This window comes from Rhinopithecus roxellana, chromosome 3 (assembly GCF_007565055.1).
Source record: "Rhinopithecus roxellana isolate Shanxi Qingling chromosome 3, ASM756505v1, whole genome shotgun sequence".
Lineage (NCBI taxonomy): Eukaryota > Metazoa > Chordata > Mammalia > Primates > Cercopithecidae > Rhinopithecus > Rhinopithecus roxellana.
This window is the reverse complement of record NC_044551.1, coordinates 30,800,814-30,827,948: the sequence shown is the minus strand read 5'-3', so window position 1 is coordinate 30,827,948 and position 27,135 is coordinate 30,800,814. Positions and strand designations below refer to the sequence as shown.

The 27,135-nt window shown below is 34.1% G+C and overlaps 1 protein-coding gene across 2 annotated transcripts in view; it reads left to right on the top strand.

The window, feature by feature from the left end:
• The window catches only part of CHD1 (chromodomain helicase DNA binding protein 1), a 77,734-nt gene extending 56,303 nt beyond the window's left edge, over window positions 1–21,431 (top strand). Inside the window, exons 25-37 of one of the 2 annotated variants that reach the window (XM_010362912.2) lie at window positions 929–970; window positions 2,314–2,444; window positions 3,518–3,656; window positions 3,870–4,020; window positions 5,246–5,362; window positions 6,163–6,291; window positions 6,784–7,047; window positions 7,732–7,872; window positions 12,742–12,920; window positions 16,675–16,771; window positions 17,764–17,815; window positions 18,395–18,605; window positions 20,434–21,431. In XM_010362912.2, coding sequence (XP_010361214.1) covers window positions 929–970; window positions 2,314–2,444; window positions 3,518–3,656; window positions 3,870–4,020; window positions 5,246–5,362; window positions 6,163–6,291; window positions 6,784–7,047; window positions 7,732–7,872; window positions 12,742–12,920; window positions 16,675–16,771; window positions 17,764–17,815; window positions 18,395–18,605; window positions 20,434–20,779 — 1,999 coding nt within the window. In that variant the 3' untranslated portion in view covers window positions 20,780–21,431. The remainder of the gene's footprint in view (window positions 1–928; window positions 971–2,313; window positions 2,445–3,517; window positions 3,657–3,869; window positions 4,021–5,245; window positions 5,363–6,162; window positions 6,292–6,783; window positions 7,048–7,731; window positions 7,873–12,741; window positions 12,921–16,674; window positions 16,772–17,763; window positions 17,816–18,394; window positions 18,606–20,433) is intronic. The other variant, XM_030927208.1, reaches the window with a different exon arrangement.
• The last annotated feature ends 5,704 nt before the right edge of the window (window positions 21,432–27,135 follow it).

The window sequence follows — 27,135 nt, the reverse complement described above, 5'->3', positions numbered from 1 at the left end:
ATTTTTCTAGTTTATTAACACCAAGGTAATTTCCTTTTTGAAAATAACCTTGTTATAAAACCTTTTCTGATAATGTTGAAGTAGGAATTGAGGTGAGGTAAGATTGGCCATGCAGGATAAATTGTAATGTCCATTCAGAATGTTTATATATACATATTTATTTAAGGAGAATGGGATAACGGCTTACTTTTGTTTGTGTAATAGTTTTGGATATGAAATTTATTAAAATCTTGTTCAGTTTTGTATTTTGAAAGTTTGTTTCTTGCAAGCCATTGTAACTTTTTCCTTTTAAATCTTAGACCTGACAAAATTCTTCCTCATTCTTTCTACCAGAAAACTTAATACATTGTTAGCCTTTTTTAAAGGTACTTTCATGACCACCTGAATTGCTGGACTTTTCGTCTTTAGTTGAGGAAGGATTTCGACTTCTACTTTACCTGGATATTTTTCCTCATTTGTTAACCATTTATGTAGCTTTCTTAAGTAAAATTTTAATTTTTTGTTGTTGTAATACCACACATCTGAATTAAAGCCATTCAATAAATTTTTATCAGCACTTGGAATGTGAGGAAGTGTAATATAATTAATAATTATTGTGGAGACACTTCCTATGGTAGCTTCAGACCTTTTTTGGTCTTATGAAAATAATAAAGTAATTTTTAAAACAAAATTTAGCTTCTATTGTTTCATTTATACTGGTATCTCTAAACATCATCATGGCTGTTAAAATATACCTTGTCTTACCTGGTGTATCGTAATGTTTTAACATTTTTGTTTTTAGCATAGTTGATTCATTCTTCTTAGATAACAGTGCCTTGAATTAATTTTTATACTAATAAGTATTTTCTTATATCTGTAAATATTAGAAATACATATATTTTTCGTGAATACTGAAGCTCACATTTACCAAACAATTATTTTCTCTTAGGTTTATCAAGAGCTATAAGAAATTTGGTGGTCCTCTGGAAAGGTAGATACATTTATTATTCTCATAGAATAATGGAATGTGTTACATGCTGTCAGCTTTGTTTGTGTTAACATTCAGTTTAGCTACTTTGTTAAATTTGCTTTTAATCGGCATTTACAAAATTAATGTACAAGACAAATTTCAGATTGATTTTTTAAAATGTTTTTATACTGTCTTTAATTTCTAGTCTCAAATTTCTTTCCTATAAATGAAGTTATTTATACAATATATGTTTAAATTGCACTTTTATGACTGTAAGGCACTTTTTACAGTCTTTATCTCATTTTTCAATAACTTAAAAGTAGCGTAAGCAGATTTATCCATAGAAGGGCTGAGTTGCTAACCCAGTCTTTTTTTTTTTTTTTTTTTTGAATGGAGTCTCACTCTATTTGCCAGGCTGGAGTGCAGTGGCGCGATCTCGGCTCACTGCAACCTCCGCCTCCTGGGTTTATGTGATTCTCCTACTTCAGCCTGTCAAGCAGTGGGACTACAGGCGTGTGCTACCACATACAGCTAATTTTTTTTTTTTTAAGTAGAGACAGTGTTTCATCATGTGGTCCAGGTTGGTCTAGAACTCCTGACCTCAGGTGATCCGCCCGCCTCAGCCTCCCAAAGGCTAACACACAGCCTTTTAACCAGCTCTGCTTTCCCTAACTAGAGATATTTTCTTAATTTTCTCGAACTCATTCTCTTATTATACAAACTGTATTAAAATTCAAATTAAGACAGTTTTTGAAGTTACCAAATAATCTCAATAAGTATTGTGATTTGGATATTCTTTGCCCTTTGTTGTGGCCAACCCACCGTCTTAATATAGACCAGCAAAGACTCAAATTAGTTTATTTTTTTATCTAAAAAAATCCCTTCAAAAATAGACATATTTTCTGTTTCATTTTGAGATAGCATACTTAAAATATAACGAAATACTTGCATAATTATTTTAGATAAACAAAAGTCTTGAATATTAATCATTCATAGTATTTGGTACAGAGTAATAAAAAGTTACAGAACTTTACTCAGCTTTTTTGTTTACAATTATAAAACTTTATCACTTCATTTTGAACATCTTAAAATTTGATCATTTATTAAAAGCTTTTACAGAATTGTTATGTAATCTTCCATTTGCTCTATAATTAAGTAAACTTATTATCGAATATATAAATGAATTGTTTCTCTGCCACATTGTCCTGGTTTTTATGTGCTTCCTGCCATTTATATGAACAAGAATATATAGAGCATGTGGTAGAGTAGCATTTAGATCTTGAAATAGAGTGAAACTTAGTTCATCTTAAATGGCACCACTTCATTTAACATATTTACCTGAAAATTGGATTATTTTGTTACAGATTAGATGCAATTGCTCGAGATGCTGAATTAGTTGATAAGTCGGAAACAGACCTTAGACGACTGGGAGAATTGGTACATAATGGTTGCATTAAAGCTTTAAAGGATAGTTCTTCAGGAACAGAACGAACAGGTAACATTAAAATGAGAGTGATTTAAAAGAGAAGTAAATGAAAGTTTCAAAATATGCTTTGTTGAGCTAGATATTGTATCTTAAATTATCTATTCATCAGTCTCAAAAGATTATTTATGAAACAAAGTAAAGCCATTCTGGGTAATAGGAAATGGAGAACAGAAGTGCAATTTGAAGGCAGTAGAATCTGTTTTTAATTCCACTAACATTTTCTGTCTGGGAGGTAAGGTCAGAAATTACTCTTTTGTATCAGTTATATGTGTGTGTGTGTGTATGTATACATATATGTATATATACACATATATATACACATATACATTCATAGCTATATGTGTATATACACACAATACAATATAGTATCTATAGGTTTTTTAGTATAGATGACTGGGAAAATATAATGCAAATATACATATATGATATTGGTTTGGTACATAATTATTTTATTATTATGCTTATTTTGCAGTTCATTTACCTGAATAAAAATATTTAGATAAGATTTAATAATTAGGCCAGTCATAGTGGCTCACACCTGTAATCCCAGCACTTGGGGAGGCTGAGATGGGGGTTTAGCTTGAACCTAGGACTTTGAGACCAGCCTGGGCAACATACTGAGACCCCATGTCTAAGAAAAATGAAAAAATAAAAATTAGCGGGGTGTGATTGTGCATGCTTGTATTCTCAGTTACTTGTGAATTGAGGTGGGAGGGTTGCTTGAGCCCAGGAGGTCGAGGCTGCAGTGAGCAATGATTGCACCACTGCACTTCCAGCCTGGGTGACAGAGCGAGACCCTGAGTCATCATCCTATAATTCTTTGTTTAGAGGTTGGTGGTATTAATAGATTGATCCATCTTATGTAATTGGTAAAACACTTAAATACTTTTCGTGAATCTACATCTGTTAGATTATAATCACTAGTTCATATGTAATGAAATTTAAGGTTTTCCAGTAATCTCTTAATATAAATAAAGAATACTTATTGTTAAATAACATAAGTAATAGCATCAGTTGCTTGGTGTTTTATAGAATTATGTTTTATACTTTTAAAAATACTCTTTTTTAAAAAAAAAATCAAGGTGGTAGACTCGGAAAAGTGAAGGGTCCAACATTCCGAATATCAGGAGTACAGGTGAATGCCAAGCTAGTCATCTCCCATGAAGAAGAATTAATACCTTTGCACAAATCCATTCCTTCTGATCCAGAAGAAAGAAAGCAGTGAGTTACTTATTTTCTCCATTGTAAGATTTTTCTTATTCAATAATTACAAAATGAATGTGCTGAATTTTTATGGTGTTATTGGCTAGTTTTGAAAAAAAAAAAATCGAAGAAATCGTAGTATTTTAAAGTTCTAATGACTCACGTTTTTCAAAATTAATTTTTCAGTAAGGCAATTACAAACTCACCATTAGTTGTTAACTTTAATGCCAGGTATACTATCCCATGCCACACAAAGGCAGCTCATTTTGATATAGACTGGGGCAAAGAAGATGATTCCAATTTGTTAATTGGCATCTATGAATATGGATATGGAAGCTGGGAAATGATTAAAATGGATCCTGACCTCAGTCTAACACACAAGGTACTTCTATGTCTTGATTCTGTTGACCATTCATGTTGAATTTAATTTATTCTAATTCTTTCTTTTAAATTATGTTGGAAATAATGGAAATCTGTAAACCAAGGCTCTAGCTAGTTGTGTGACCTTGGTGTATTTAGAAGATGCTTTGCATGAAAGGATCAAATTTAAATTATTTCTGAGATTTTGCGTTACTGTGAAATTATATGTTATTAAGGCATTAGGTGTATTATTTTTCAGATTATTAGGTTAAAAGTTTTATTCTATCAAAAATTTTGTGGTGCATAGTAGATATACTTATTTTTGGAGGCATGTGATAATTTGATACAATCATAATATGTAGAGATGAAATCAGGGTAACTGGGACATTATCACCTTAAATATTTATCTTTACACTAGGAACATTCAAATGATTCTTTTCTAGCTATTTTATAATGTATAGATTATTGCTAACTATAGTCACTCTACTCATCTATCAAACACTAGGTCTTATTTCTTCCATCTAACTATATGTTTCTACCTATTCATCATTAATTTTATTATTCCAGTAAGACAAAATCATTAAAACCTTTATATATATTTTTAAAAACATCGGTATTTTAGTATTTTTGGTCATTTGGTTGCACTGTGCTAGCTGAAATCTTTTTTTTTTTTTTTTTTGCCTAAAATGGGAAACACTGGGAGAACTTCCTTATTGTTTATACTTATGTGTTGGGAACCTTTAGATATTGGTACTTTGTTACTGTGAAGAAAAAATTAAGTAGTCTAGATTCCCCTATAAAACTTTCCTCCCAGTGTATACTTTAGGTCTTCTAGAAAGATGACATCTTGTATTCTAGGAATTTTTGTGTACATTATATATAAATACACTTTTACTGAGAAGGGAAGGCGTTTAAGGATTATATAACATTGAATAACAGTAAATGTTAAGTACACTTTTTTATATTTGAAGGAAATTTACAACCTCATACTTTCTGTTTTCATTTTGAAAGATAATATGAGGGTATTTAAAGTATATTTAGAATTCATTCTCAGAAAAATTAAATCTTTGGCTCTGGCATAGGTATAAAAAATGTATTTTGCATTGAGTTTATTCCTACAAATACTAATAATTGAAACTTGTTGGTGAACTATATATATATATATTTAAATGGTTAAGCATGTTTTACCCAATAAATTTCTCATGTTATTTATTAAGACAATCTGAAAACGTGAATTGCTTTTTCAGATTCTTCCAGATGATCCTGATAAAAAACCGCAAGCAAAACAGTTGCAGACCCGTGCAGACTACCTCATCAAATTACTTAGTAGAGATCTTGCAAAAAAAGAAGCTCTTTCTGGTGCGGTAAGTTAAAGCCCACATGCCTAAGACCAGTTTACTTTTTAGTAAGATAAATTGCGTTTACTTGACCATGCTAAACATCTGAAGTCAATATGAGCTTATATAAATAGATTTTTCTGTAATTAAGTCGTTTTATTTGATGTTGCCTTATTCAAATTTTACCTTAAATTATCTTGGCATACATGTTAAAACTGGTGAATCATAGCTTTTAGAAGTAAGATTCTATTTTTTTTTCTAGTTTTGGAGAGGGATAGAGAAAACTCGTTTAGAGTATGGAGTACTTTTTGAGAAGTCAAGCCTACATAGCCTACATGACTGTTTTACTTGGAGTCATTAGAATGCTTAAGGGACAGCATCATAGCTTGCCGAGCTTACTGAAAAAGAAGGGAACAGACACCAAAAAGGAGATGATTGGAAACTTAGAGCAACCGTTAGAAGTTTACCTATGACCATAATGTCAGTAACTACCTGTAGCATTAAAAATCATTCCTAATGCTGTCTCTTGTGCTATTGAATTAAGCTGAAGGTGATAATAATCTCAGAGGACAAAAAATTGTTTCTACTTCTCTCTGATTCTTTTTTTAAAGGAATAATAATTGGCTAGTATTTTTTATTTGCATTAATATTATATTTGACTCATTAAGTTGTAGCACCTTTTTTGAGTTTCTAATGTTGGTACAGCTTATTACCGATAGACTAAGGATCAGGTAGGTATATGTATTCTAGCCATTGGATTTAATGTTTATGAAGTTTTAAAAAATGAAATCTGTAGAATTGGTTAAAATTAAAATAATGATTTTTAGGGAAGTTCAAAGAGGAGAAAAGCAAGAGCTAAGAAGAATAAAGCAATGAAGTCTATAAAAGTGAAAGAGGAAATAAAGAGTGATTCTTCTCCTTTGCCTTCAGAGAAGTCTGATGAAGATGATGATAAAGTAAGAATGTGTTTTAGAACAACAGCCTTTTCTATGGAAAGGGAATTATGGCATGTTTTTGTGTACATTTAAAATTTGAACTAGTCCCTTAAAATTTGTGTTTTAGGTACTGAAGTGTGTGTGTGTGTGTGTGTGTGTGTGTGTGTGTGTGCGCGCGCGCGCGCGCTCGCGTTTATGGTTCATGACATAGTCTCATTTATAGAACAGAATTCTAACTATCCAGTAGTTATTATATAGCACTAGAGGCATAGAGCAAAGGTCCTTCCTTTTCAAACATTTGCCAGTTCGATGAGCTTCTGTCTCCTTTAATTGTATTAGGAACTTGAACGGGACTGGCTTTATAGGAAGGTGAACATTGCATGTATAATTATTAGGGGGATTCTGGGCTGTCTTTCAGAATCCACATACATGCAATCTGTAGTCATGTGAAAAAAAAATTAGTCATTGTTAAAATTTGGTTAGTAATACATTGGCCATACTTGCACTTTCCAGGATGAGATCAGTTCTGTGAAACATCCAAATAAAAAAATTAAAACAGAAAGAGACAGTGAAGAAAAACCTGAGCCAGATGTTTATATAAAGAAGGAACCAGAAGAAAAGAGGGAAGCAAAAGAAAAGGAGAATAAAAAAGAACTTAAAAGGGAGATAAAAGAAAAAGAGGATAAGAAAGATATAAAGGAAAAAGATTTTAAAGAGAAAAGAGAAAACAAAGTAAAAGAAGCTATACAGAAAGAAAAAGACATAAAGGAAGAAAAGGTATGCAAATCATAAAAAATAGAAAGTAAAAACAATCAGCATATTTACATTTTAGGAGACTAAATTGCATATCAGCCGATACTAGTGTCAATAACTGAGTTCTGGCCGGGCGTGGTGGCTCAAGCCTGTAATCCCAGCACTTTGGGAGGCCGAGACGGGCGGATCACGAGGTCAGGAGTTCGAGACCATCCTAGCTAACACGGTGAAACCCTGTCTCTACTAAAAATTACAAAAAAAGCTAGCCGGGCGAGGTGGCGGGCGCCTGTAGTCCCAGCTACTTGGGAGGCTGAGGCAGGAGAATGGCGTAAACCTGGGAGACGGAGCTTGCAGTGAGCTGAGATCCGGCCACTGCACTCCAGCCCGGGCGACAGAGCAAGACTCCGTCTCAAAAAAAAAAAAAAAAAAAAACTGAGTTCTTCAGAAGCATGTGTGGGTATGCAGTAGAGGAGAATAATAGGTCTGAACACTCTTTCATGCTTTACCTTCAGAGTAACATTACAGAGTAGCTTTGGTTGTTTCCCCAAATAAAATTGGGGAAAAAAAATTAAAATAGATGAGGATGTTCAATGAGAATGAGCACTTGTAGAATAAAATGAGACAGTAATTATTTTCTGGAAGTGTTAGTCATTTTGCCTTTGTTGCTATTGGGGTTTTGTTTTTGTTTTCTTTTCACTTTTTCTTTAGTTGAGCGAATCCAAGTCTGATGGTAGGGAAAGAACCAAGAAATCTTCAGTGTCAGATGCTCCAGTTCATATCACGGCAAGTGGTGAACCAGTTCCCATTTCTGAAGAATCTGAAGAGCTGGATCAGAAGACATTCAGCATTGTAAGCCTTTGACTTTCTGATTATTAGTACTAAATCATATAACATTTAAGTTGAAGTTTGTCGTTTATAGCTTTTAATTTAGAACTGCATTTGAATTTATTGTAGATTAGATTGATAAAAGCCATATATTTAAAATTTGAAGGCTTTTTTTTTTTTTTTTTTTTTGAGGTTGCATCTTACTCTGTCACCCATGCTGGAGTGCAGTGGTGCAGTCACAGCCGATTGCAGGCTCACCCTCCTGGGCTCAAGTGCTCCTCCTGCCTCAGCCTCTCGAGTAACTGGGACTAGAGACATGTGCCATACAGCCAGCTAATTTTTAGTTTTTTTGTAAAGATGGGGATTTTTTATATCACCCAGGCTTGTCTTGAATTCCTTGGTGAAAAAGGGAGATAAACCTGGGTGTGGTGGCTCACACCTGTAAGCACTTTGGGAGGCCAAGGCGGTGGATCATCTGAGGTCAGGAGTTTGAGACCAACCTGGCCAACATGATGAAACTCTAAATACAAAACTCTAATACAAAATTAGCTGGGCGTGGTGGTGGGCACCTGTAATTTCAGCTACTCTGGAGGCTGAGGCAGGAGAATTGCTGGAACCCGGAAGGCTAAGGTTGCTGTGAGCTGAGATTGCACCATTGCACTTCACATGACTACGTACCCGGGCCGGCAACAGTGAGACTCTATCTCAAAAAAAAAACCAAAAAAACAAAAAAAGGGAGATAAAAGGAGGCCAAGGTGGGCCCAGGTGCTGGGATTACAGGCATGAGCTATCATACCCAGCTGGTTTCTTAAATTTAGAAGCAACTCAGAGAGACTTTTTAAGAAAGACTTTAAGAAGAGGGGTTTAACGAGTACTTTGAGTGTATTTGTTTTCCTCCAGCTCGTATTTCAAATTTTTAAATTCCCGAATGCCATTAAAAAATAAGTGTATATACACACACATATATGTAATTGTGCTTCTTATCTATGGTGAAGGACTAGTTTTTTTCCCAGTCTTTTGCAGACCAATATTTTTTTTAAAAAATACAGTAAGAGTGAAATGTTTCACTAGAAAAGTAAAATAAAAAATTATGTACAAAATATAAGCCTAATGTTTTGTTAGTAGATGCAGTAGCTGTAAAGTTGCATTGTCAAATTATACGAGTTTCTAAACAGGCTCAATTTTTGTACCTATGTTGTTTTGGACTGGCAATACCTCTTGTCTGAAATATACTGATTCTGCATGTTGTCATGCCTTTGTGTTCCTCAAAGTGAGGGAGAAACTATCTGCCTTTTCTAAAGACTTTATTTACTGAAGATATTTATAATTTATGTATTTATTTATAATTTACTCAATGTATATATTCATAATTTATTTACTGAATATAATTGTATACTTATGTAATTACATAATATAACAGTATGTATGTGGTTAATAGTACTGACTCTTGAGGCAGAATGCTGCTATTTGGAAAGTAAGTATGAAGAATAAATGAATTGGTACATGTAAAGTTTGCAGATCAGTGCTGTCTTCAGAAAAGCTCAGAAAGCTCAGAAATTGATAGTGATTGTGAGACTAAAAAGTCCAGTTGCAGAGCAAAACCAGGAAGGAATAATAATTTTAGAGAAAAAAAAAAAGGCCCAGTGGTATGAGACAGATACATAGTTTGGCCTTAACTAGGACTAGGAAATGTTTCCTTACAGGCCACAACTGAAGGTAACATTTGTAGTCTGATACATAAATGTATCATTTTTATATATAGTTACAATATGTACAAATTTATATATAAATATATATTCCTATATTTCCTTTTTAGAGAATGCATGACAACATGCGTTTCTAGAATCTGAATCTTTTGTACTAGTTGGAGCAGTTAACGTACTTCAGTCACTTGTTAGACTTGGTTGTTAGTTTTATCACTAGTATTAATCAAATGCTATACTTCAAAGATGAAAAATTTCACCTTCTAAAATTATATTTGTTTTTGACCCATTATGTCCTTCTAGATCCCCAGCTTACCCTCTTGTCCTGCTTTCTCTTCTTTTGCACCATGACTAGACAGTGCTGATTTAATGAACCCACTAATGTATTTCCTACTGATTCCACAACATGCCCTAATATAGTTCAAATATTGTTCATGCCCTTTAAATACATTGGTTCTTACCAGTCTTCTTGTTCTCCCTACTTTGAGCTGTTGACATTCTTCCAGTCACTGAGAATATTGAAGACATTCAAAGCTGCTGTGGCTCCTGTCTTCCATTTTATTTATTTGAGCCATATGTTTTATCTCTGGACTTTTATTTTTATCTCCTCTGCAGGTTCACAGGTTGAGATTTCTTCTCTCTTTTTCAGGGGTAACTGTTTTTGTTTTGTTTTTGTTTTTTGCCTACTCTGTATGGGGTGGGACTCGGGGGAGGTGGTATTCTTTTGCTTTTTTGAAGTGAAAACATTAAACTCTTCACTTGAGCTACTTCCTCTTCTCTATGTGGTCCACTAATGAATTGTACCTCTTGCCACTTTTTTCCCCCACATTTCTTTTTTAGTCTTCTGACTTTTTCATGTAACTGCTGGAATGGAAAAATTCCTACTGTGCACAATGCATGAATTTTCTCTCCATTGATCTTAAATGATATTGTGTGTATCATGGAAATGAGGACTGGAATAGTTCTTAAACATGGACTCTGGAGCCAGACTTTCTGGCTTGTATAGGATTTTACCTCTAAGTAAGAAATTCCATTGTATTTGGGAATAGCTCTAAATAATTACGAAATTCAATGGCCTTTTCTAGGTCGTCACTCTCTAAACATATTTGCTTCATGCAGCACCTTGGTTTTCCTTATCTTTTACTGGTTGTCTTCCTAAGTGACAGTATATTTTAGCAGTCAAGAAAGAGCACAGAGTCTGAGGTCAGTTAGAGCTGGATTTGACAGATGTCATTTTATTCTAAGTTTCAGTTTCTTCTATAAAATAGATTAAATACTACTGCAAAGGACTATTGTCAGGGTCTATTCTTAATTGCTTCCATCCTGCTCATACCTCCGTTGGTACTCCACCTAGCAACCAGAGTAATCATGATTTAGAGGGAGAATAAAGTCCCACCATTATATTTCTGTGCTTAAAACACTCCAGTGGCTTTCCATCTCATGTAGGAGAAAAGATTCTTAGCCTGAAACCAACCTCATAGCATCTAGTCACCTCCCATCATTGCTGGCCACTTCTCTCACTTACTTGGTTCCAGCGACACTGGTGTTCATACTTTTTTTTAAAACATGTCAAGCAAGTTTTAGGGCATTCATGTTTGTTTTTTCCTCTACTTGGAATGGCTTACTCCTTCATTTTCTTTAGATGTCCTCTCAAACATTGCCCTTCTCTGAAATCTTGTATAAGATAGGAAGCTCCCTGCTCTTTATTACTTTATTTTTCTTTATCACAGTTGTTGTCACCTGACACACTATTTCTTCTTTATTTACTGGCTCTCTAGTATTATACTAGATTCCAGGTTCCATAAAGGCAGGATCTGTTTTACTTACAGCTCTATTTCCTGGGTCTGGAACAATGTCTAGAACATAGTATGTACTAAACTGACATATGTTGGATAAATTATTTTCTAACAGAATATAAACTGCCAAAGTTGAACAAAAAATAGGAAACATAAAGAACAGCAACGAATAAACTAAAAGTTAGAAAGGAAATTAAATATTTTCTTAAAGCATCAGATCTGACTGAATTTTAATTTTCTTTATGGTAAGAGAGGTCCTTCAGAGCAGTGGTGTGAGGATTTATTATTTTATTTTTTTGAGATAGGGTCTCACTCTTGCCCAGGCTGTAGTGCCAGTGGCATGATCACAGCTCATTGCAGTCTCCTGGGTTCAAGCAGTCCTCCCACCTTGACTTCTTGAGTAGCTGGGACTACAGGTGTGTGCCACCATGCTTGGCTAATTTTTTTTTTTTTTTGGTATAGAATCAGAGTCTCACTGTTGCCCCGACTGATCTCAAACTCCTGGACTCAAGTGATCTTCCCACTTCAGCCTCCCAAAGTGCCGGGGGTACAGGCATGAGCCACCACACCTGGCCTGATTTCTTAATAAATGATGTTGGATTATCTAAATGTATTGTCTGATGTTGACCCATCATCCTTATATTCCTAGAACTAAACCAGCTTGCTTTCTGTGAATATAATGTTAATTTTTAATTTGTTTTTGCATTTACAAATTTTATCTGAAGTTTCCCTTGTTAGTAATATTTTTATTCTGATTTTGGTAGAAGGTTGTCGTTCCTATTGCTACAATAAAACATGCAGTTCTTAATATGTCAGCCTTTTATAAGCATGTCAGGAATGTACAGGCCAAGGAAAAAGTTACCCTTTGATCCTGTATTCCCAACCACCCAAAATATGAAGAACAAGTCATTATTGCCACCTTCTGTTGTTGCAAAAGTTTGGAAGAATAGACAGTTTATATATCCAGCTATATTGATTTTAATAGTTTTGCTAAAATCATTTTACCCTGTATTTAGTGGATAGTAGGGTGTATTAAGTTATACTCTGAAATATTTTTACTCTCTCTCTTTTAATATTCTATATTTAAGACTCCTTATAATAGTGTGCTACAGTATAAAAAATAACCATTTATGTAGAAGCTAAGTAAAATCCAAAACTTTTACTTACTCAAATACTAATTTTAAATGATAACAGAAAGGCTTACTTTCTTGAAAAAAATCTAAAGGGGAAAGAACCGTGATGTATAAGATTCGTGAAGTGAGATTTAATTGCTTATTTTGCTATCAAACAGTGTTATAATATAATATTCATGTAAATATCATTGAAGGAGGTAGATCTTGTTGACTTTAGGTTTTTAATACATGTGTTTATATTCTTGTTTTCTCATTTTAAAGTGTAAAGAAAGAATGAGGCCTGTTAAAGCAGCTTTGAAACAACTTGATAGGCCTGAGAAAGGCCTTTCAGAAAGAGAACAACTAGAACATACTAGACAATGTTTAATAAAAATTGGAGACCATATCACAGAATGTCTAAAAGAGTATACAAATCCTGAACAAATTAAGCAATGGAGAAAGTAAGTGATACACTTTTCAGGAAGTGTTAAATTTGTATTATGTAACTGTCTTTTGTTTTTCTGTTTTCTTTCCTGATTCTGAAGTTTAGGGAACAAGATAATTTTTAAAGAGGTAACCTGCAGATGATTGTTTTAATTTTTCTCCCTTTAACGTTCAAGTTTTTTATTTATGAGTGGTTACTTAGGTATCATGGTGTGTAACAAGTGGTATCTCTGCCTTGTTTGACAAGGTTTCATTAAATGACAGCTGTTTCATTAAAATTCAGATTGCATTTTATTTGAAAAAGTCTTTGCAATTTACCAAATTTTTATCGGTAATATCTTTTGAGTTGATGTTCCCACAAAGTTTATTGTTGCATCCTGGGTACATGTATAAAGTTGTAAAAATTAACATCCTCAAGCAATATAAAACGCAAAAGTTAGGAAAATAAAGGTAATGTAGTGCATTATTCTTAAAGCTAAATTTAGCTAATCTAAAGGATTATATTTAATTTCTTCTCTACTTTTTTTAGTGTAAAAATGCTTGGCTTCTATCTTTTACATTTAACCGGAAATACAAAATTTGAAAGCCTGGCAACTTCTCATTTAAATAATACCTTTTGCCAAGAATGGGTTATCATTTTTGCCAAGAATGGGTTATCATTTTTTCAAGAATGGGTTATTATTTCACTGAATGAAAATATTTAGTTGTATCTTACACACCAATATTTGAATCCTTATAATTAGGGCTTAGATGTTTGAGGTTCAAAGAGTTAGAATATCTACTTTTTCTGCATTCTAGATGAGAAATAAGGAACATCTTATTGAAATTACACAGTGAATTTGGTTGAAAGTAAATTTAAAAATGAGCAAGGAATTAAAGAATTTGAAATAAAATTTTAAGTAAAATAAAAACATTACACAGTGACTCATACAAATAGGTACCATTTCAAATTCGGTTTGTTATTAGGAAGGAGTGGGGAAACCTTTGGAAGAAGAGAGACTTAATAACCAGGAGACTTAGCTTTTTCATTGTGTTCTGTCACTTTACCTGCTAAGGCTATGCTCTCACCTCACTTTTCTTCATTCAGTTGGGCAGATTACCTTTTTGGTTTTCCCGTTTGGTTCTCAATTACTTTGATTTCGTATGCCTTATTGTTCATTCCTGCTACCTCTGTCTCTGGTTAAACCAAATTCCCTTAAGAGGGAGATAGGGAAGGAAAGACGGAAATACCCCATGAAGCAAAATAGCTTTTGCTGTCTTGGAGAAATTGTATTTTTATTTATTCATTTTTTTGAGATGGAATCTCATTCTGTTGCCCAGATTGGAGTGCAGTGGCGGATATCGGCTCACTGCATCCTCTGCCTCCTGGGCTCAAGCTATCCTTCCACCTCAGTCTCCCTGGTAGTGTGGGACTACAGGCCCAGGCTGCCAGGCCCGGCTAATTCTTGTATTTTTTGTAGAGACTGGTTTCACCATGTTGGCCAGGCTGGTGTTGAACTGACCTCAAGCAGTCTGCCTGCCTTGGCCTCCCAAAGTGCTGGGGAGAATTTTTTTTTTAATGCAGAAATTAAAAAAAGTACCTTATATTGAGACCTATCATTGGCTGACCCCATTCCCTCAACAACAGTTATTGTGGGCCAGGCGCGGTGGCTCATGCCTGTAATCCCAGTACTTTGGGAGGCCAAGGCGAGCAGATCACGAGGTCAGGAGACGGAGACCATCCTGACTAAGATGGTGAAACCCCCTCTCTACTAAAAATACAAAAAAAAAAAAAAAAGTTAGCTGGGCATGGTGGCACGTGCCCGTAGACCCAGCTACTTGGGAGGCTGAGGCAAGAGAATCGCTTGAACTAAGGAGGCAGAAGTCGCAGCTGTTTTGCTTTATGGGATATTTCCCTCTTTCCTTCCCCATCTGGGGAGTTGTACAGAATGAAAGAAGATAGAAATCTAAAGATTACAGAACGGTTGGCATTAAACAAGTGTTAAAGTAGTTACCGTAATGATCTTTTTGTTTTTTGCTTACAATTTTTTTCAATATATTTTTTGACCAGATTTCTTAAAAAGAGCTGAAATGCAACACTAGTTTTTATTTAAAGATCACTAATAAAGTGATGGCCAAAATAGAATGTATATTTGTATTTTATTTGTCTATCAAATATGCCTCATTCTAGCTGATCCTTTTAATAGTATTACTTGTAGGAAATATGAACAGATATTTACTATTCCATTTTACAGAAGAAAAAAATGGATTCAGTTGAAAAGCATTTTAGGGCTGGAACTGGAGAATAACAGAGGAAACACTAGGACCTGAACTCTAAAACAGGCACTAATTCTTAGGTTTGTGTAAGTGCTGACGCTTGCCTCAGCTCTGGTGTTTTGTTCAAGATCAGACAGTCATTTGGATGATATAATTAAGACCAGAATCTGGTTCTTGACTAGTTTTTTTTGGAGAAAATATGTGTGTGTGTGTGTGTGTGTGTGTGTGTGTATATATATATATATATATATATATATTTTTTTTTTTTTTTTTTTTTTTTTTTGAGACAGAGTCTCGCTCTGTTGCTCAGGCTGGAGTGCAGTGGTGCGATCTCCGCTCACTGCAAGCTCTGCCTCCCAAGTTCATGCCATTCTCTTGCCTCAGCCTCCCGAGTAGCTGGGACCACAGGTGCCTGCCACCACGCCCGGCTAATTTTTTTGTATTTTTAGTAGAGACGGGGTTTCACAGTGTTCGCCAGGTTGGCCTCGATCTCCTGACCTAGTGATCCGCCCGCCTCAGCCTCCCAAAGTGCTGGGATTACAGGCGTGAGCCACCGCGCCCGGCCGGAAAATATATTTTTACAAGGAATTTACTTAGGAGCAAAAAGGTACTTTATTAAATTCCTACCTTTTACCCTTATGAGTTAACCTTAGAATGTAGATATGTTCGAGATAGTCTGTGAATTTATATAAAGGCTAGATGAATTTTCCCCCTTCTGTGGATTTCAGTTCAGTAAGGTACCATTCAATATATTCTCTTAAGTTCTTTTTAAAAATATATTTCAAGGTAAATATTTTACCTCTAGTGTACTTTTGAATCTTCTAGGGACTACTACCTTCCCTTAGAACTTAACATTCCTTTTCTTTTTGGAGGTATATTTAACAATTATAGTTCTTATATATTTAAGGTATACAGTTTGATGATTTGATATACACATGCATTATGAAATAATCACCACAGTTTCTGATTAATTACTGATGCCTCCCTTGGAATGGGAAGAGATACCAAGCTGTACCTCACATATGGTGTTTGATCGTGTTAACTCTTGGGACCATTACATTACTATTATTAAGTGACAGTTACTTTTTAATGCATTATTTAAGACAGTTCTTTACAACCATAATCCATATTATCTGATGGTATTTCCACTCCAGTTATTAACATACCTGTCCCTTATATGCATAATCAGGATCACAGTATGAATCTGAATCACTTCCTGATTTAATGTATATCTTTGGTGCATTTCAAATTAGGATTGTTTACTGCTTTTCAGTCTAAAGACTATAAAATGAAGTGATCTGGAAGAGAAGTAAAATACAATGTTTAGTTTCACTGGAGTCTTATTCATATATGAAGTTTTGAAAAAATACATAGAATTAAGATCTTTAAGAGTTTGTTCCATAGAGGGCTGTGTATGTGTGTATGTGTTTCTGTTTGGAGGGAAGTAGTTCCATGAAAAAACCTAAATATTTTCCACCAGAGTAATGTAATTTGCCTTTTTTTTAATTCTTCTAGAAACCTATGGATTTTTGTATCTAAGTTCACTGAATTTGATGCAAGAAAATTACATAAATTATATAAGCATGCTATTAAAAAACGGCAGGAATCTCAGGTAAACTTGCCATCATATTTTTTCCCTTAATTTATATAATTAAAACCATGAGACATTCTTTTTACAAAGCAATTTGATTAATAAATACAGAATGAATAAGATAAGTTTTAAAAATCACCATTGAACACCACAATAATAATTGTTGCAGGCAAGATTCACAGAAGGGAAGTAAAGTTAATGGGCAAGAAAACAGGATATTGACAGATCTCCTCTGAAATGTTTATTAATTATAAAGGGAAAATAATAACTTTATAGAGAAACTTGCCTGACCCACCTTAAACAAGTGATCAAGGTTAGTGTCACCAGTGGTTAAGACATATCAGCATCATGAACCCTCTGATACTGAGAAAGGCACATCACTTATGTGGAATTCTTGCCAAAAATATATAAGTGTTATGTGAAAATATCAGACAAGCCCTACTTGAGGGATATTCTATAAAATAACTGTCTGCTACTCTTCAGAAGTATTAACAGCATGCAGCAGACTAAGGAACTAGGGAGCTGCCCCAGAGGAAGACATGACAACTCAGTGTAATATGGGCTTCCAAATTGAATCCCCGAGCAGATAAAGAACATTAGTGGAAAAATGTGAAATCTAAATGAAGTCTGTTCTTCAGTTAATAGTGTTATACCAATGTTAATTATTTGGTTTTGATCTTTATACTATGTTTATATAAGATACTAACATTAGGAGAAGCTAGATGAAGGGTATGTGAGAACTCAGTATTTTTGCAACTTTTCTGTTAAGTCAGTTTATTTCAAAGTGAAAAAATATCTTTAAGTCATGGGACAAGTAGATCATACTTTAAAAACGGAGATCTATAAATGTCATACATGTATATACACACACATATATATACATATATGTACACACATAAACAATCTGATATCTTGTGTGAAGACTTCAGTATCAGTATTTTCTAAGAATTATCCTTTTTTGTAAGTTTGTGAAGTCACCTAAAGATTCTTACACATGTGTGCATTTATTTTAGCAAAACAGTGATCAAAACAGCAACTTGAATCCTCATGTGATTAGAAATCCAGGTATGTAAGCCTTACTGATTGGGAAAATAAATTAAAAAAAAAATTTTTTTTTAAATATTTGTTTTAAATGAACCAAATGATAAAAAAGGTTCTTACCTTGTTTTTATTTACAAGTACCTTTATATTAAGAAGATACAGTAATTCTGATACATACCTACATTATTATATAAAATGTATTCTCTTAAACTATAGTTCTTTTTAGTTGATTATCCTTTTAATCATCCTTTTCCCAGTTTCTAGAAATTGTAGAATAACTGTTAAAATGAACAAATATTCTTTTTAATGTAATTTGGAATAGTAATGCATTCTTTCTGTATGAGAGCCATGAAAGTGTAGTCTGAGAAAGGAATGGGTCCCATATTTTTTAGTTTTTGTCACATTTCAGAATCAAGTGACCTTTTTAAATTAATCCTTAGTACTGCTTTTATACACCATTTATAAATGCTTTAACTGCTTGTATTTGGGAACCAATTTTGTTTTGGCAAGGGTTGAAACGAGCTTTTGTTATCTATCAACTTAAATTTTTTTTGCCACATGTTATTTTTAAGGTGATTAATAAAAGTTGTACTTACCTAACAGATGTGGAAAGATTAAAAGAGAATACAAATCACGATGATAGCAGCAGGGACAGTTATTCCTCTGATAGACACTTCACTCAGTACCATGATCATCATAAAGACCGACATCAGGGAGATTCTTACAAAAAAAGTGAATCCAGGAAAAGACCCTATTCTTCTTTTAGTAATGGTAAAGACCATCGTGATTGGGATCACTACAAGCAAGACAGCAGGTAAACTTGGCAGTCACTTTAGAAATTTTACTTATGCATGTCTTTCTCCTTATCGTGATAATCCTGTATTTAACCTATCAACTAATTCAGTCTTCATGCAGTCAAAACAAATCTTGTGAAATAAAGGTGTTGTATATAATTAAGAAAAATTTATATATTTTAAGAACTGAATTTCTCTATAAAATAGCTTTTGAATTATAAAATTGAGATCAAAATATGTAGTAAGAAAGAATGTAGGGAGTTGCATAATTATAAATTATGTGGGATTCATTGTTGGTTTTGGAGAATGTTGGCTCAAATACTCTTTAAAATGTAATAAATGGGATAAAATAAAAACTTGATATAATAGTGGTTCAGGTTTGGCTTAGGAAATTTTGTATTCCATATTTTTAAAAAGTCATGAGGGGAAAAATTAATATATGCGAACACATCTCGTTGAGGTTAAACTTCATCTCAGCAGTCTGGAATATTCTTGGAACCAGGAGGGTTTTTTTTTTTTTTTTTTTTTTTTTTTTTTTTTTTTTTTGAGAAGGAGTCTTGCTCTGTCCAGGCTGGAGTGCAGTGGCCGGATCTCAGCTCACTGCCAACTCCGCCTCCCGGGTTTACGCCATTCTCCTGCCTCAGCCTCCCGAGTAGCTGGGACTACAGGCGCCCGCCACCTCGCCCGGCTAGTTTTTCTTCGTATTTTTAGTAGAGACGGGGTTTCACCGTGTTAGCCAGGATGGTCTCGATCTCCTGACCTCGTGATCCGCCCGTCTCGGCCTCCCAAAGTGCTGGGATTACAGGCTTGAGCCACCGCGCCCGGCAGGGTTTTTTGTTTATTGTTGTTTTTCGAAGCCTTTGAACAGTAAGCAACCTCAGTGTAATAACAGAATACTTTTTATTCCTTTATTGATAAAGAAGTATTGTCAGTAGTTAATGATCATTACTAAAAGTAAACTTGAAAACAGATTTATAGTATTTATGCTTTTATAGTAAATAGAAGAAACAAATTAGAAGACATTCTTTGTATTTTAGTTGTGTTCACTACAATAATTTCTTTGAGAATCTCTGTCAACACTATGAACACATCGGTTGTAGAATGTCTTTTATTATTAGAAAGCATCAAATAATTAAAAGAAAAAGGCAGATTTGTAATATATATTTCACAGGCTTATACAATATAGTTGTTTGTAGTAAGGTCAACAAAAAAGGAACACATTATCTTCAGTGTGTGTCAGTTTGGAAAAGGCACTCATTTCAGAGAATACTTCTCATTAAACTGCCACATTTATTTTTTGTCAAGCTGTCACATGTTTGTGGATTAAATTTCTTAATGATTCATCTGTCAAGTCTTACTAACAGTCAAACTTGAGGAAGCTTGTAATAGGCATCAGCAACCAATGAAAAACTTTTTCAGATTATTTCGTAGACTGCATTCTAGCATTTTTAAACTTTTTCCTGCTTAGTGGTTGATAAAAGGCTCTGGTCTCAGGAGTGTTTCAGATAGCTGTAATAGTCTTAATTTCAGCTTTCAGACAATTAAGATGCAGTCATATAAATGATTTGTAAAATAAAAAGCAGCTAATTATCTAAAATAGCCATGTGAAATTAGATGCTATTTTAGGGACTTTGTATGGTTCACTTTAGTTTTATGAATCAAACAGTTTTTCCAAAGAGATATTTCCAGTGATTTTTAAGTTAATTTAGTAAGTTTTATAATGAAACACTGAGCTTGTATACAGTTAAAAACATGTTTGAAAGTATTTTTATGTTTTTTAGTAATCTTTTATTTGGAAACATTTTAATTTGCATTATTTATCTAAAATTCTCAATTTTTCTTTATTAGATATTACGGTGACAGAGAGAAACACAGAAAACTGGATGATCACAGGAGTAGAGATCACAGGTCAAATTTGGAAGGAAATTTAAAAGATAGATCTCATTCTGATCATCGTTCTCATTCAGATCATCGGTTACATTCAGACCACCGATCAAGTTCTGAATATACGCACCATAAATCTTCCAGGGATTATAGGTATCACTCAGATTGGCAAATGGACCACAGAGCTTCCAGCAGTGGCCCTAGGTCACCACTAGATCAGAGATCTCCTTATGGCTCCAGATCTCCATTTGAACATTCAATTGAACACAAAAGTACACCGGAGCATACCTGGAGTAGTCGGAAAACATAACAAAAACTGCTATTTCATCTTTCTGGACTTTTAGCCATATATCATAAACCAACACAGTAATTGCCTTACATGACTTGAAAGATATAAACAGATCTTCTATCAGTAGCAGTATTGTTACTTCTTTCCAGGATGCAAGGTCTATTATCCCAACAGAAGAGAAAATATTTTTATATTTAAGGATTATGCTGCACTGTACTACAAATGTTGTAGTACTTTTTTTTTGTTTGTTTCTTTTTTAAAGAAATGGAAAATGTTTACTATTACAGGGACCTCAACACTGCCCTCCCATACAGGCTGGATAAAACTGTTTTTAAGTCAGTGATTTTAGACTGACCTCCATTTAAATTATGTTTATATATGAACTTTACTCTGACCTGTGATCATGTTTCAGGAAGGAATGAAAGAGAGTTCTTTCTTAATAAAGAAAAACACTCAAGGACTTTGTTCATTTCCAAAGCTACTTGTTTACATTGTACACTGCGACCACCTTGCCGCTTTTCATCACAAGCTTGAATATTTAAATTCTGTACTTATATCTGTAAAATAGCCAGGAATTTCCTGTTTGTGATCTATTATTATGCCTTTTTACAAAAAAGAAATGGCTGTAAATTATTGTAAATATTAAAGGAACTTTCCTTACTTCCTTCCCTTTCTCAGGCTTTTTTTGACTGTTCCTTTCCCTACCAACTCAGGCCTTCTTATTAAAAAAAAAATCAGTGTAATAACACTTTTTAATGATTTGTCTTGATGGAATCATTGTTTAGAATGTAAAAATGGGGAAAGGGGCCACTTTAATTCCATTAGTCCTCTTTTTATACTGAATATTTTATTAGATACATGTTATTTCTTCCCCCTTTTTTTTCCTTTTTTAGTCAATATTGTGTTTGTAGTTTTAAAATGGCGAGATGATATGTAAAATCTTAAACTGCATGCTCTGGAAACATTTTTTTCAGATGCATCTGGTTTAAAAGGGTAGGTGTAGAAACACTTTTCAGAATCCAAAACGGCCAAAAGTTATTGTAAATCTGTTTGTTTTCCCGTTTCATGTGGGCAATAATGTCAAATGTGCTATGCAGCCAGGTTAACATTTTAGATAAACTTGATTGACTTTTAATATAAACTGTTACAATGCACACTGATTGTATATAAAAACCTTATATATGACAAATTAAATTTAAGAAAAAGGATATGTGGGCTCCTGTAATTTTCTGCTGCATTCTTACTCCTTCAAGCACTTAACACCCCCCGCACTCCCTTTTTAAGTAACGTTTTGCTGCCAGAAAACGTATTTTGGTAAGCAGTTGAATATTTGTAATGTGTAGCATTACAACTAAATCTTTTGGAGAATATATGAATGTTCCTATGAAGTAAAACTTAGGCCATAGACATTTTTGCTGGCCCCTTTTGGCTTCCTACAGATACTAATTATGGGATGCTTTATATTTATTCACAGATTTTTATTTTGTTTTATATTCAGTGGGATTTTTTAAAGTCATGTGGCACATTCTAGCATGTATGCTTTGATGTAACAAATTTGAATCTTAACTTTGACAAACATAAGTATGTGGATATAATTTCTATAATATTTCTCTGTGTGTCAGTGTTAGTTGGCTGTGGAAGCAACCTACAGATACTTGTCCATAGATTTATTTTTTTTTAATTTTCCTTTGTCCAATTAGATCTATGTGTATAAAAGCTTGTGGGTTTTTTTGCTTTTGGTTTTGTTTTGCAGTCATTTATCCTTCTGATACAGTTACCCTGAAGAATAATGATGGTTTGTTTCTTTTCTGGTATATGAGATAACATGGGAGGGAATAGCTCAGTTTTTTAAACATGCTAATTTATATTTAAATATAAAAGTAATGAACGTAGTCCTGGCACACATTTTTGAAACTTTTATCACTTTTCTCTACATTTAGTATGTTTTTTTTTTTTTGAGATGGAGTCTGGCTCTGTCGCTCAGGCTGGAGTGCAGTGGCTGGATCTCAGCTCACTGCAAGCTCCGCCTCCCAGGTTCACGCCATTCTCCTGCCTCAGCCTCCCAGTAGCTGGGACTACAGGCGCCCGCCACCTCGCCCGGCTAGTTTTTTGTATTTTTTAGTTAGATGGGGTTTCACCGTGTTAGCCAGGATGGTCTCGATCTCCTGACCTCGTGATCCGCCCGTCTCGGCCTCCCAAAGTACTGGGATTACAGGCTTGAGCCACCGCGCCCGGCCTAGTATGATTATTTTATTCCACAAGCTAGCATTTGACTAATTTATGATGCTTAAGTCATAAGATCATGGCTAGCATTTTTTAATTTATTACTTTGTAGCTGAGATACTTGCATAATATTCTATTGTGCAAATTTCACAGAACAGTTGCATTTTCTGAGACAAGGGAATGGGCTCTAATTTTTAAAATAATGCTACATTTAGTTGAAAGTTTCAGTCAGCTGAGTTGAATGAAAAATAGAACTGTATGTACATTTATCAAATGACAAAATGTTCATTTTTTGTAAGAGATCAGTAAGTAGAAAAGAAATTAAGACAATGGAGAAGAACAGTACATACATACAGCAGAACATTCTCTATAAAATATCCTTACTTTTTGTCTTTCACATGCTCATTTTGCTTTGTTATTTTTATCCAGTTATGTTTAATTTTTCAAGGGTGAGAGATTATGCATAGTATTGTACCAATTAACCTTCCACTCTTATACAATAAATGATTCTTACTAAAAGCAATAGCCTGTTTGCTTATAAAGATATTCTTTGTTTAGAGTATGTTAGAAATTAATGTTCAGACTATGGAAAATGAGTTTAAATAATTTCATTTATTTTCAGAGTGAGTAGCTTAATGAGAACCTTTTTAATTTTATGTAATGTAGATTGTATATATAATTTCTCTTTTTGTAATTAATATGAAAAGGTTGAGTAGGTTATTCATTTTCCTGAAGTTTGTCAAGAATATGCTCTAGGGGTAAATGGCATGATTTGTATTTCTACCCCATTACTATCTCTAACTAGAAAATGATCTTTGCACCCCAAATTAGCTGTCATAGCTTTATAAATACAACAGCTTTAAAAAGGGATAGGGATTTGGAAGAACAACCAATATTTAAATATGGGATTTTTTAAAAAAGACTTTCAGCTTCATAGGAAACTGCAAAAATGTTTTAAAATATTTCTGAGTTAATATGTAAAAGCACATTAATATAGATGCCTCTATTAAATACACATTACTCAATTTTAAAATGCAGACGAAACTTAGATTTTAGCACTGTACAATAATTGTAATGAATGGAGGATGTTATAGAGGACACAATTAGATAGTAATGCAACAATAAATATTTTGAGATAGTGTCAAAATGTAAAATTTCTAAGACATTCAATTACAGATATTTTGAAGAAAATTTGAGATTATATTTTCTGACAATAACTAGTAATTGATTTTGTGAAACACTTCATGCTAATTTTCTTAACTCAAAAAAAATTAGGACCTAATAGGTTGACTCCATTACAGAAATTCCTTGAATTCTGATAGGAATATCTTGGAATAGGAAATCTTAGCTATGGTGTAAAAGGATGAAAGATGAGATTACTGGGGAAAGTAGGATTAATAAAATATGTTAAAAGGTTGTTACAAGTACCTATACAAATTCTCTAATGGGGCTTCATGCACTGGATTTTCTACACTAAAAGGCCACTAACCACTCTGTCCTTCAGCTTAAAAAAAAAAAAAAATTTAAGGTGTAAAAAAAAATTACACTTATATTTGAAACAAAATTTGTAGTAGAAACTCCATTCAAATGAATGAAATAATTTTAATTCCATGTTCTACTCCACATTTGAGTCCTGATCTAAATATGAAACTAAAGAGGTATGAACAGTCTAAAACTCTTAACGATTCTATTAAAGGAGCTAATGATATTGTTTGCGTTGGTGATACAAAAACCTTATGTGACTGAAAAATGATGTATTGTCATTTCATTATTGTAGACTAATATTCATTAGATTTCAAATTTAGAATGAGCTATGGAACTGCCACTACTTTACTTGTTACTTTTTTTATTCCTTCTGTTTACTTTTCAAATCTTTGCTTTGTCTAGTGTTCCGCAGGCTGACTATATTAAGTCCTGGTGTGGTGGTTTCATTATTATTATTATTTTAATTTCTTTTTTGATCAGCTGTTGCCTCTTACCCACTTCTTTTTACTTTGTGGAATCCAATGTCATTGTTATCATAAGACTTAATTTCTGATTTATTTCTCAACAGCTGTACTATTTTTTTTTTCCTGTTTCTAGTGCTATCTTTAGCTTCAACCACTACCCTGAAGTCATCTCCACCTAGACAGCTAACAATATGTAATTTTAAAATATGTAAAACCAAACTCAACCCTTTTACACTAATGACATGAAAAGTTTTAAAAACTACGAGGCTGGGTGCAGTGGCTCACTCCTGTAATCCCAGCACTTCGGGAGGCCGAGGCAGGCAGATCACTTGAGATCAGGAGTCTGAAACCAGCCTGGTTAACCCGGTGAGACCCTATCTCTACTAAAAACACAAAAATCAGCTGGACATGGTGGTATGCACCTGTAATCCCCACTACTTGGGAGGCTGAGGCAGGAGAATTGCTTGAACCCAAGAGGCAGAAGTTGCAGTGAGCCAAGATCACGCCACTACAGCGTGGGCGACGGAGTGAGACTGCCTCAAAAAAAAAAGAGAAAGTTTTAAAAACTAGGGTCTTTGATAAATGCATTCACAGCTTTCTGCCTAAGGCACTTTCTACTTAGCTATTTCTGTTCTTTTTGCTCCAATTCAGTCACTCCTCTCAATACAAATACTTCTTGATCTTTGCATTGTTGTCCATCTATTAAAAATGCTTATTTGTGATTTATACAAAACTTGTTTCCTCAGTTCAGGTTTCTTTCAGCTCAAATGTCATTTCAAGTCTTGAAATTAGTACCCTGCCCCATCATTTAAAAAAAATCCCTTATCTTGCATTTTCTTCTAGCATTACCACTGCTTATATATTTGGTTCATTTGCCACTGACTGCTTCCCCACTAGAAGATAAGTTCCATTAGGGCAGGGACTTTATTTTGTTCACTGCTATATTCTCAGTACTTAATGCCTTGTATCAATTACATTGTTTTCATTTTTTTAGTGTCCTTCCCAGAAATGCTATGCCCTACAAATGGCTAGCATTACCAAACTTTTTGTCTTACTATTGTTAACCTGATTTATTAGTATTGGAAACTATCGTATGCTTTACTGTCTCATGGATTACTTGAGTCTGTTTACTAACTTCCAGTTTTTAAACTTGACTGATAAAAATCACCAGAGGTACTTGAGAAACACAGAAAAACGTAAGCCTCGGCCGGGCGCGGTGGCTCAAGCCTGTAATCCCAGCACTTTGGGAGGCCGAGACGGGCGGATCACGAGGTCAGGAGATCGAGACCATCCTGGCTAACACGGTGAAACCCCGTCTCTACTAAAAAATACAAAAATCTAGCCGGGCGAGGTGGTGGGCGCCTGTAGTCCCAGCTACTCGGGAAGCTGAGGCAGGAGAATGGTGGGAACCCGGGAGGCGGAGCTTGCAGTGAGCTGAGATCCGGCCACTGCACTCCAGCCCCGGCGACAGAGCGAGACTCCGTCTCAAAAAAAAAAAAGAAAAAGAGAAAAACGTAAGCCTCATCTCTTGGAATTAAAATGGCAGGGAAATGCTCCAAGTAATGGGGTTTTAATATCTCTTTCATTGACCTGAATAATTAATACAGAGGTTAATTCCACTGTTATAAGTAATACACTAATGCTTAAATGAAAAACTGGTTTCTGTAACTATATGGCTACTTAGGAAATATAATCGATACTTTGCAAAGAGATATGCAGAGACGTGGTATATATAAAATAGGAAAATGTAAAACATTTTGATTTGTCTATTGCTTTACCTTTCTTCTTCATTATTTTTAAAATTAGAAGTGGAGTCTTGCTATATTGCTCCAGACTGGTATCGAACTCCTGGGATCAAGGCAATCTTGCTCCCTCAGCTTCCCAAGTAGCTGGGATTACAGACTCAAGCCACAGTGACTGGGTTGTCTATTCTCTTATCTTTCGAAAAGAAATATATTTTTAGATGGTATCATGAGACACTTATCTTTTTTAATGCACAAGAGCACAACTTGTAAAAACACTGAGAAATATGTTGTATTTCCAATGTTTTTAAAGTAAAATTGCAAAAACAAAAAATATCCCTTCTCTTGCTGTTACTTGCTATATTTTTCCCATTAAGAAATTTACATCATGTTTACCCAAGTTAAATTCACCTTCTCTAGGCATACATCATGATGAGTTTTGACAGATTATGCAGTTGTTGTA